Here is a 12500-nt window from a genome sequence, read left to right as displayed (position 1 = left end):
CACACACACACACACACACACACCTTCAGCCATACACGAAAAAGGTGTGTGTGTGTGTGTGTGTGTGTGTGTGTGTGTGTGTGTGTGTGTGGTAACGGTTGACAACAGGAAGCAGAAGAGGGTTTTTCTGTATATAAAGAGGTATAAGTCGAGGAGGAGGAGGAGGAGGAGGAGGAGGAGGAGGAGGAGGAGGAGGAGGAGGAGGAGGAGGAGGAGGAGGAAGAGGAGGAGGAGAATGAAGGTGTACACGTGATATGAGTACATGTGAGTGTGAGTATCGAAGAGGAGGAGGAGGAGGAGGAGGAGGAGGAGGAGGAGGAGGAGGAGGAGGAGGAGGAGGAGGAGGAGGAGAGGTAGTCTAAGTAATACCTTTGTTTACACAACGCTGCCATATCAACACGAGAGAGAGAGAGAGAGAGAGAGAGAGAGAGAGAGAGAGAGAGAGAGAGAGAGAGAGAGAGAGAGAGAGAGAGAGAGGAAATAGTACTTGTTTGTGGTGAGGAAATGTAGCTATAGTGTAGGAGGCAACCCCGTTAGTGTGAAATTCCTTGTACTGAGTCACTATTCCAGGGACCTTGTGAGGTTACCAGAGAGAGAGAGAGAGAGAGAGAGAGAGAGAGAGAGAGAGAGAGAGAGAGAGAGAGAGAGAGAGAGAGAGAGAGAGAGAGAGTTTCACAGAATAATATGAAGCAGAGGATTTCAAGAGAGAGAGAGAGAGAGAGAGAGAGAGAGAGAGAGAGAGAGAGAGAGAGAGAGAGAGAGAGAGAGAGAGAGAGAGAGAGAGAGAGAGAGAGAGAGAGATTCGCGGAATTTCAAGACAAAACTTGTTTCGCTGGATTTCTTGAAACAGAGAGAGAGAGAGAGAGAGAGAGAGAGAGAGAGAGAGAGAGAGAGAGAGAGAGAGAGAGAGAGAGAGAGAGAGAGAGAGAGACTATGATGTCACTGATTAGAATGTGGTCAGCAGTGAACCATATGACGTCATCCCTTGTCAACAGCTGATTGGTGGACTGTGTACTGGGCGAGAGAGAGAGAGAGAGAGAGAGAGAGAGAGAGAGAGAGAGAGAGAGAGTTTGGGATCCTAATCATTACACACACACACACACACACACACACACACACACACACACACACACACACACACACCTCATGACTGCTTCACTCATTCATCTCATTCTCTGCAAGACTTCATTCACTACCACTACCACTACCACCACCACCACTGCCACTAGAGGCGTCTTTCACTCCCCATTCACTCCTCCCGTGACTACACCGGGCAACGCCCATTGTAGCCCGCCACGCCTTCCCAAGTGCCACATATACCCTGTCTAATGACGTGAGATTGTGGCGTCAGGAGAGTTCGGATCACTACTGCTATTATTGCTGCTGCCGCCGCCACCTCCACCACCACCACTACTACTATTACTATTACTATTACTACTACTACTACTACTACACACACACACTTAAGTCAAGGTCGTAGGGGCTCACTCACTGCCTCACACTAGCATTCCCTCATGGCCTTCCTCTGCCCACCACGGGGCTTGGAGACTCAGCAACAAGGTTAGAGACGGCCCGCAGTGAACATACCGAGAGGGAGAGGAAGGGGCAACGTGGCAACGTGGCGAGGCATCCTTGACCCACACGCGGCACCACCGCTCAACCCGAACAGCTGGGAGGGTCGCGTGGAAGTCCAACGGAAGGAAGGTGTGTGGCAGCAGTGGCAGCAGCGGCAACAGGGCTAGTGTCAACGTGTGTGTACGTATGTGTGTGCAGGAGTATTTAGAAACGGTTTGCTCTCACCACGACTATTTCCAAAGGCCACAGATAATTAGCTGTGCTCTCAAGAATTTGTTACTAGCAAACCAATCTTCAGAACGTCTCACTAAAATCTTTAAAAACTTTTGTAACTTCAACTGAAGCCTTTAAAATGTAGTGGCAGTGTGGCGCAGAGTTTCAGAATATGGTCCTGTGCGTGATGATCAATTTATCACTTGCACATCACCACTTCACTCGTCACTGAAGACGCATCACGGCACCCACTGGCACTGTACTTACGCACGCACCTATACCACACACACGCACACCACGACAGGCATCTAATACCACCACGCCTTGTCTTTAGCGCATCGTAAACCACACACTTAATCTTTTGCAAACCAGGATCAGTCATGCAAAGGCATAACCAGCATATATTTCACTCCTTGACCGGGAATCACGCGTAGCACTGAAGGACAAGTGCGAACACCCGCTGGCCGAGGTGACGCGCCGGCCGGGTATCCTATAGGGCACTCAGCCACAAGTTGAAAGTGCTTGCAAAACTTTTACATGGACGAGATACAAGGTTGACTATCCCAGGCGCCGTACAGTCTGCCCAGGAGTGCCTCGAGGGTGCGTATGGGCGGCGTATGCGGGAGGGAACCGCGGGAGGTGATGGCACGCGGGGAGGTCCCTCAGTGCTATGTGAGGCACTACTGAGCCACGCCAGACACACTGCCGCTCTAGCTGATGTGATAACGCCACTCTCTTATCGCGGCGCTGAACAGATACGCCATTCCCCTCGTCTCGCACCTCACGCCATTCTCTCTCTCTCTCTCTCTCTCTCTGTGTGTGTGTGTGTGTGTGTGTGTGTGTGTGTGTGTGTGTGTGTGAGACAGCCGAGGGATGTGGGCCAGGCGGGGGCGGGGCGTGGAGGGTCCACATGTGCGGGTGAGGGACAGCTCAGCAGGTAGCCAGCCAGCCAGCCAGCCATCACCTGTCTCCGCCGGCCCTACCCTCCCCTGCAACACCCGAATCCTCCCGCCAAAACATGCACAGGAGCCAGTCAAGCGGCCTCGACTTACCTGGAGGTGGGGATTGGAGCCGTCCAGGGTAGGACTGTGCAGATGGACGCCCAGGTCATCATCGTCATCATCTATGCCGCCCCCAAGCAGCTTCTTGGAGGCGGAAGGTCTGGCGGCACCCGACTTGCGGTGCCTGGCGGCCGTGCCCAGCGTGAAGGTCTTCCCGCTCTGGATCAGGAAGCCCCGCTGCAGGGCTCGCTTGGTGGCGTGCCTCACCAGGTTGCCGATCTGCGGGTCATCAGTGGGGAGGGCGCCCTGGGAATGCAGGTGGGACGTGATGTCCTTGAGCGAGGCGCCCTCTTGCCCCAACTCCCGCACCGCCCGCACCACCTTCCCCACCAGGTCAGCCGCCCGCGAGCTGGCCGTGGGCGTGCGAACGCTCACCCGTCCCGTGCGTAGCGGCGGGTTCTTGGGGTCGGCGTACGACTCTATCCCTTTGTTCTCGATGTGGAGGATAGCGCCGACGTCCACCTGTGGGAGGGAGCGGGATGCTTAGTACCCGACCTTGGCCCCCCTCTACACCCACCCCCATCCTGCCAGCCAGGCCAGTCTTGCTAATTACCTGCGTCTGCACCCTAACCCGTCCCACCACTACCCCTCACACCCTCCCCCTTCACCACTCAACCAACACCGCGGACACAATGCTGCCACTCACGACCAACACCCAGGCAACGATTGCAACAACTTACACCAAAAACTTTCTAACCCTATCCCTCTTTCTCTCTATTGAAATCCTTGCCCAATCTCCTATAAGCACTTCTTTTCCATTCAATCACACACACACACACACACACACACACACACACACCTTCCCCATTCAACCCTCCCTCACTCTTCCTAACTCCCTCGGGGCCGGAGTAGGTCGCGCCCCTGACCACCACGGGAACGTAAGGCCAAGGGCAGTGCAAGGAAGAGGCCTCGCGGTGACCCATGACCCAGATGGTACGCGAGGAGCCCCACCAGGCCACCCGTCACTGGACAAGAGCGCCTGCCTGGTCTGGTCTTCGCCGGGCGGGAGGGAGGGAGGGTGTAAACAAGGTAGCATGTGCGGGCCAGCCACGCCAGCCCTCCACCCCGCCTGTCCCACGTGATCTCTCCACCTGCCTCCCTCCCTCTCCCTCACCAGACCTCCACCTGCCTCCACGTGCTTCCACGCTCCACTCTCCTCTTGCAGTCCATCTCACCACTCTTCCACCAGCACTTACTCGCGCCTCATCCATCTTTATTTACTACACCCACGAGAACTCCTACACTGATCCTGCGCTACATGACAAGTTATTAACGCACCACATAGTACACAACCTACCAGAATCTACTAACATTTTCCAGTCACTTGAGCTCACCCCAATGGACAGATAGAGTAGCTGCGAATAATTGACAGAAGGGAAAGCCCGAAATAGATATGCTATGGAGTCTCTAACTCCTTCTAACAGACCTCCACGAAAGACGATGTTTACTGCTCAGGGGTGTTATCTATATAATCAACTCGTATTTATGTCTACTGGCCCAGCTGTGTGTAGGCAACAGTCCGGAAGCAACTCCTAATGTGTGTTATCACCACTCCTCCCACCACACCCCACAATTCTTGATAAAAGTTCACTGAGCTTATAACAAAGACGTGTAGTAGTAGTAGTAGTAGTAGTAGTAGTAGTAGTAGTAGTAGTAGTAGTAGTAGTAGTAGTAGTAGTAGTAGCAGCAGCAGCAGCAGCAGTAGCAGCAGTAGTAGTAGTAGCAGCAGTAGTAGTAGTAGTAGTAGTAGTAGTAGTAGTAGTAGTAGTAGTAGTAGTAGTAGTAGTAGTAGTAGTAGCAGTGGTGGTGGTGTAAAACATGTAGCTGATCCATTTCATCATATTCCAGGTGTGCAGGACAGGTAAAGTAATGGTGGTTGAGGCAGGTGTGTGAAGCGGTGACTTGACGCAATAAAGGCTGGCCAGACAGGCGAGTGTAGTAGTGAATAGCATGTCCCTCCCTGCACTTCAAGAACAAAGCACTATCTTGGATGTTATCAGCTTAGGCAAGAATCTCTCACGGTGACTTTAGCCCACGTGTGTGTGTGTGTGTGTGTGTGTGTGTGTGTGTGTGTGTGTGTGTGTGTGTGTGTGTGTGTGTGTGTGTGTGTGTGTGTGTTACAGCCATTGTACAGTATATGTTGCATGACCATGAGTGAGGATATATATGTATCATCATCATCATCATCATCATCATCATCATCATCACCACCACCACCACCACCACCACTACTACTACTACTACTACTACTAATACTACTTCCACCACGACCATGCCTGACACCAAGAACACCTGCACCCTGCCAAACATGAGTTACCTCCACATGCCACACCTCCAACACCTGTTAATTATACTTGCCAAGGGTGTCACGATCCCTTTTATTCAATTTACACCTGCTTGCCAAACTAATCATGGGTACTAAAATAATCTTCACTCATCAATTACCATTACTATTAATTACTGATCCATCTATCTAGTTACATCTTAATATAAACAAAATAATAAACTGAATAACTATCTGTAAGTTATGTACTCTAAACTTAATTTGAATTATGTATTTTTAATAATTTAATAGAAAAACTACAAGTAACATTTTATCTTCAGCAAGTGTGTGGCTCATAAACTGCAGTGTGTGTGTGTGTGTGTGTGTGTGTGTGTGTGTGTGTGTGTGTGTGTGTGTGTGTGTGTGTGTGTGTGTGTGTGTGTGTGTGTGTGTGTGTGATTGAGGGAGGAAAAATAATTATAAAAGATATTAAGTTAAGATGTAGGGAGAGCAATGACACCAATAAATCTACCAAACAGGAAAAAAGTGTGTGTGTGTGTGTGTGTGTGTGTGTGTGTGTGTGTGTGTGTGTGTGTGTGTGTGTGTGTGTGTGTGTGAGAGAGAGAGAGAGAGAGAGAGAGAGAGAGAGAGAGAGAGAGAGAGAGAGAGAGAGAGAGAGAGAGAGAGAGAGAGAGAGAGAGAGATTTGTGTTTTTACCACTATCCCATAGAGACATACGCCTTAAGAATAGGATGTGGGAAGTAGGAAAAAACAAGTCCAGTCCCTAAGGTGAGGTGTAGTGGTGGTGGTGGGGGAAGGAGGTTGCTGCCTCACTCACCTGTCCCACACCACTAACTTGTATACCATTGACATCTCACTTGCCTATCCTATACACTGAGCTATTTTAGGTTGGGTAGCAGCTGTCACACACCAATGCCTCAATATCTAAAGAATCCTTATCTTGATGGCTAATAATGTGCTGAAATCAAGATATAAATTGTCCCACACCACACAATACTTAATGACTATGACATATAAATGAAATCTATGTACAGAAAAAAATTGGCAGTACGTAACAGCTACAACAAATATAAATAACTACATATGAAAAACAAATTAAAAAATATAAAGCAAAAAGCAATCTGGTAACACCAGTTGGCTTTGAAGTGCCACACTCAATGAACCATCTGGGTGAAAAGTGCCAGCCACAGCCCAGCCTACCTGTGCCTGAAGGTTGGCCACCACCAGGTCGGGCGGCACCGTGTACAACTGCCTCATGGTTTGCGTGATGCGTTCCAGGTTCGGCCGCTGCTTCTGGGACTTAATTTTGGAGATGGCTGCCAGAAGGCGATGGAGCCACTCCTCCGAGGACAACAGGCAGGAGGAGGAACCATCCACGCCCCCACCACTGCCACCTCCTCCCCCTCCACCACGGTCCCTGTCTTTAGGGCCCATAGTGTCTCACTCTCACATCATTGACACTGTAGAGGAGACAAAAATAGGTCATTATGTGTGCTGGCAGAGAGAGAGAGAGAGAGAGAGAGAGAGAGAGAGAGAGAGAGAGAGAGAGAGAGAGAGAGAGAGAGAGAGAATTATGATGTTCTCAAGACTAACAAACTTAAAAAGAGAAAAAAGTCAAGTACACTTTCTTCTCTGTACTAAAATGACAGACTAAGATTAATACTGTACTAAATAAAAGATGAGGAGCTTTTATGAAAAGCATGAATGATGATGATAATGACAAACATATGCATACAATCAACACCACAAAATGAACATCAATGAACACTTTCCCTTTGAACACTATTGACTGAAACACATGCAAAACCTCCAAGTTAAAGGTGTACTCTTTAGTAGCAGAATGTTCTATAATAAACCCACAGCTACCCACACAGTTCCTTAAAGCTACAGCATCAACTCACAATCAAAGAACAAACACTTCATAAGAAAATCCAAAAGGAAGCCAAAATTAGCTACTATTTCAATCAATCTAACACTTCCTGCCATAAATTATATATGGAAAACAATTGACTCCCGGCCCAAAATAACCCTTTGTCAACCAAAACCGTGAGAGGGAAAGTTCATCCACACACTCCTAGGCAACAGGCCAGCCACAGAGAGACGGAGGAAGTATTTTTAACACTTGCAGCTAGACGTGTCTCAGCACCTCACTGGTAACCAACTTAAACACCAACACTATGTAACAAGCAGCCACAAGTAGAGTGCAACATAGTAACCTGCCCAGCCTTCACCATACATGGCACGTTGCCAATTCCTCTGCTAAGAAAAACTCACTGGGCAGCTTCACCAACTAGTACTGTTTAAGGGCTGCCACCTTGGGAACCCCTATAGAGTGCTACAACTTGCTATTGCAACACTTCAATGTCTGTCTCCACACTTGTGATGATCTGATGTAAAGATCTGAACAGTTTCACTTTCTTCTTAAGAGCTGATGGAGCTTTATCACTGGTACACTGAACTCCTATATCTGGTATGCAGGTGATGTGATAAGTGTCCCGGTGATGACTTTCTCTACATTGAGAGGAAACTGCTGGTTTGTGCAGCAAAAACTGACACGCGCTTGATAACAAACAACTTGGCACGACTGAACAGTGTCTGGCAGGAGCCTGAAATGACCCTCCTCTTCTTGCCTGGCCCCACACACACACATACACACACCATGAGGCTCCATGTTTTGTGATGCCATTTCAAATGATTTGGCCCAAAATTTTCCTCCTTTTTTCACTAGCCCCTACAGACACCTCTTTACAACTCTGTAACAATAAAGATTACCTAGTCTCTCCTCTTAACACGAAAATATTATGCATGTGTCTGAGACATCTTGTTTGAGGACTCCAGGAGCCCCAGAACTGTTGCAGTGACACATGCATCACAACAGAACATGATGGATTACATTCATGTTGCTGTACAGATGAATCAGTCCATAACATGAATACTTATGATGACGCCTCAAAACACGACCCGTCTGGCATCCCGGAGTGGCACGAACCAATCGCAGGGCCGTGTGGTGCGCACTTGGCAGCTGGCAGAGGCACTAACCTAAAATGCAGTGTGGCAAACATTAATAGGAATAGGACAGAAGTGCATGATTGGCCACACCCAACTCTACTACACGATATAAAGTGCAACTTTGAAACAAAATCCAGATGTACTAAAAGCATCCCTCAACACAGCCATCCACACTCCATAATTCACCACCATGTTGCCGAGACTCGCTTTGCCCAGTAAACACGTTAACACACGGGTTACGTCTCTGCCAACACCAACGCATGATCCAGCCCACCAAGCACCAGCTGCTCCCAACAACCTCATGCCAACACTCTCCCATATGACCCATGTAAGCTGCTGCACTGAGGCTCAAGGGCAGCTTTGTAGATCTTAAGGTGAAGTAATGCAGACAGAAATGTGATGACACTATAAAATACCACCGGGCATTGGGAAAACTTGCAAAAATAAACGCTTCTTTTATTTCCTGAGCATCTTTGCTTTATCAGGTAAAGTGATATAGCAGCATCTAGATTAATTGCTCAAAGTTTCCCATATTTCCTCAATTAACCAAGAACATGACACACAAGTCCACAACACAAAAATAGCTCCAAGTTGATACAAGGAACCTTTACAGACTGACCTTCCTTATCTAAAGACTATAATACAATAGGGTCTTCACCAAAAATACCCATCCCTCGACACAAAACAAGCAATGCAGCACACCCCACTTGACGACACGAACACACACGCCATTGAGCAATTTGCCAAGATTTGATTTTTGCTTTGAAATGGGTCGCTGGCAGTGGACTCTAAATTTAAGAGGAACCACCAGGGTGAGCCACCTCTGCATATGATCACATGACAACAATTCCAAACAAGGCTGAGAATACTCTGCGCAGAGCAAGACCCTGGCTGGTGCGCATGCTCAGCCCAAGGTGTTTGGACGCAGTGCCAACCTCCAGTGCATACTCCCTCCTGACATGCACACACACACACACACACACACACACACACACACACACACACACACACACACACACACACACACACACACACACACACACACACACACACACACACACACACAGTAACATATATTAGCACCCTTTCAAACTGTCACCCATCAAGCTACTATTTCTCTGACATAGATGCAGTTATTACAGCTGTCACATCCTCAAACGGTCAGTTAGTGCTAACTACCTAACTGGATTATTTAAACATTTTCCGTGGGCTTTACAGTTGAATTCATGATTGCAGAATATTGACAATTGTGCAAACTGTCCCTCACCATCACGGCCATCTAGGTTTCCATTTTTTCATGTTGTTTGAATGCAGTCGTGTGTCATTCATGATTATGTCAGTCAAACCTGTGAAACACCAGGACTGAACAAGTTAAATGTAGGGGAGCAGCATTAAGTCTAGGCCTCTGCAGGAACACTAGTTTGTTTCAGCATTGGAAAATGCAACCAGACCAGACCTATTATTAAGAATAATAGATATGCCTATCTAAAGTTTCCTTTGGGATGAAACCCAATGCAAACCTAGTGCTATTGACAGTGCAAAGTAGTCTATGGCACCTTGATTAATATATCTAGCACAAGCCTTTGAGCAAAACAACAACTTTTAATATCACAATATTGCCAACATCAACTCACTTTCAGGTTAACACATTCTAAAGTAAGGAAAATGTGGAAAACTAATAATACATAATATAGAATAATTTATGAAACATTCATTGAAAATTCAGGAAAATATATTAATGTAGCACATTAATATAAAATGTGAATAAACAAAATACTAAACAAAAAAGATGCAACATGTTCTTTTCATGAAAGTAAACGTCTGGAGACTCAGTTATTACAATTCATGAATCAATAAAACAATGATTCACATTAAGTAATGAATAAATAAGGGGTGATCCAAGGGCCATGGCACCATAACTCACAAGAGGGAAAAGAGGTAAAATACATCACCCTCCCAAAACGAGCAGAAATCTGCTTCCCTCCCAAAAGATAACTTTCTTTCTATGTTACCTAAACGCACTTTCATAACCCTCATCCCAAGGCTAGACAGCCTGGTTATGCTAACATTTCCGTTCTGAAGCTTTAGCTAAATCATTCAAGTGACAGTTACCCCACACCCCATGATGGATGGATTCAGCCACTAGTACCTATGACAACCTGAACGAGTAGTCTTCCCCTTGTAACACATAACATTCACTTCTGTCAGCGAGGTGATATGTTGACGACAGAATTCAATTTTACGTCCTTCCTCATGCAGGTGCCAATAACGCAGCCCTTCAACAAGTGGCACAATCACATTCCGTGTTCCTTGATCCCTTAGCGACCTCGTGCCGTGGATGCTGCCCCCTGTTTCCCTCCCTCCTCCTTCCTACTCCCCAGCCCCCAGACCTCAGTACAGCAGTTGCTCCTGCAATCAATAGTCATGGAGGGAAAACACGACCCTCTCTGACCTTTGGCAGCTAAGTTCACCTCACACTTTCCGGGAATCGCCGACTAGACTCCAGTGTTTCCCCATCAACGCTTCACTCACACAATGAGCCACACCTTACATGCTATCACTGCACACACCAACAATCACATAAGCATCATTCACTTTCATCTGAGTTTCAGTGATGCGTGGTGGATGACAGGAATACATCACCATTTCAATACGGAACTGCCACAGGCCACCGCTGTGAAGCAGTATACATACACCGGGCAGATGGAATACGCAGCAATCCCGCCTCTTCTCAGTCCGGGACAATCCATAGTTCCAGTATTGGGGGACTTCTCTAACCCGGCGATCCTCACATTCCGCACACTGAATCACACACACACAAACACTATTCACTTGGTCCTACAATTCTTATAGCCTTCTATGGAAACCCTGGCCCGTGTTACCACTTATATCATTATGTCATAAGAGCTGGCAAGGCGCCAAAAGACAACAATACTGCGCGGCGCTCCTTCCGCAGCATAACACAACTAACACAGCAGTAAAACAAGCCCATACTGAAGACTTGGCATGTTGCCGCTCGATTCCGCGAAATTAAAAGCGGTTTAAAAGCGGGACAAATAGTCACGTGACCTGTCACTGTCCGAACAGTCGCGCGAGGAGTCGAGGTGTGCTACTGCGTTCGTGTGGTTGGCGGCGGCCACGGCGAGGGGATGGGAGGGCTAAGCCGGAAGCACGAGGGGCCAGCACATCTTTGTGGCCACTGTTTTTGCATACCTAGCGGGAGAGGCAAGAGTTGCACGTGTGGTTGTACGTGCAGGTTACTAAGCCACGTGTGCCACATGCTGCGGGCATCACCGCCACCAGAGCTGTGGCTACACAGGCGACAAAACGGTTACAATCGATAACAATCAACCTGGCAACTTATCCATCACATCACCTTCGGTACCTTTCCCTTTACCTTGCTTGTTCGTGGAAACCCAGGGGTACCTGATGGGTATACTTGTATACGTTAAGATTACTTGCGTCACTACACGTCTATGCAACACGAAACGACCACGAAACACTGCAGGACAGGTGTACTATATGATTAATCTTGAGAACATCATTCTTTATCTCAGTCACTACAATCCTAACATCCTTTCTCTCTACAACAAAATCCAACAAAGTATTACAAAAGCACCCTCTAACTCACTCCGGCACATGAGAGCACATTCAACATTCCTCATTTTCCTCTTCCTCTGCGGCGCAAATACAAGCAAATTATGCGTCTCCCTTCCGGCAGAGAGAGAGCGTTGGGAACACTCGCCCGCCTTAGACAGCTGACTTGAAATTCGCGCCAAACTTATGCTAACAAGCGAGTGTCCTACAGCTACGTTACCTAAGCGTTCAGAGCACTTCTAACACCCCTAGGGCCATGCATGCGTTACCAATACATACCCAGGACACGAAGAGAGATAAGGCACCATCCTACACACCGACAAATTAAAAATATTGGTCACAATCTTTGTTTTCAAGACGGAAAGGGGGCTAGTCCAGTTTGTCAGAATGTTTCGTCCCACCTCCAAGAATGTTTCATTTCCCCAACACTTCCCGCGTGGTTAAAGACGTGATACAGTCTCAACATCAAGAGAAACACCAACAAATGACTCTCCCCGTGCTGTCTACGGCTCTAACAAGCAGGCGCACACCCTGGTCTCGCGGACAACTGGCAGAGTGTTAACTTGTGAAAGCCCGCCATGCTCTGAGCCGCGAAACATAGCCGCCACCAACCACCCGCCACTGGCCAGTTGAGCTTCAAATCGATGAGGGAAATGCTCGGAGATGCGGATTTCCGTTAAAATAAATATGTTTTTCCTAATGCAATCCTCATGCACACATACATACTGCCTTACTTAAGCCTAACGAAGCCCTAACTCACA

General features: G+C 47.7%; 1 protein-coding gene across 9 annotated transcripts in view; it reads right to left on the bottom strand.

Moving 5' to 3' along the window:
- LOC123508601 (histone acetyltransferase KAT6A-like) overlaps positions 1-12500 on the bottom strand; it is a 43713-nt gene that overhangs the window by 30595 nt on the left and 618 nt on the right. For 6 of the 9 annotated variants that reach the window (XM_045262390.1, XM_045262396.1, XM_045262398.1 and 3 more), the window contains exons 2-3: positions 6334-6593; positions 2841-3311 (exon numbers count right to left, since the gene is read on the bottom strand). In XM_045262390.1, coding sequence (XP_045118325.1) covers positions 2841-3311; positions 6334-6567 — 705 coding nt within the window. In that variant the 5' untranslated portion in view covers positions 6568-6593. Of the gene's footprint in view, positions 1-1587; positions 2548-2840; positions 3312-6333; positions 6594-10836; positions 11509-12018; positions 12480-12500 lie in introns of those variants that run through there. The other 3 variants (XM_045262394.1, XM_045262391.1, XM_045262397.1) reach the window with 3 other exon arrangements.

The sequence above is a fragment of the Portunus trituberculatus genome, chromosome 25 (genome assembly GCF_017591435.1).
Source record: "Portunus trituberculatus isolate SZX2019 chromosome 25, ASM1759143v1, whole genome shotgun sequence".
NCBI lineage: Eukaryota > Metazoa > Arthropoda > Malacostraca > Decapoda > Portunidae > Portunus > Portunus trituberculatus.
Note: the sequence above shows the minus strand (reverse complement) of the source record. Positions and strands in the feature narration are given on the sequence as shown.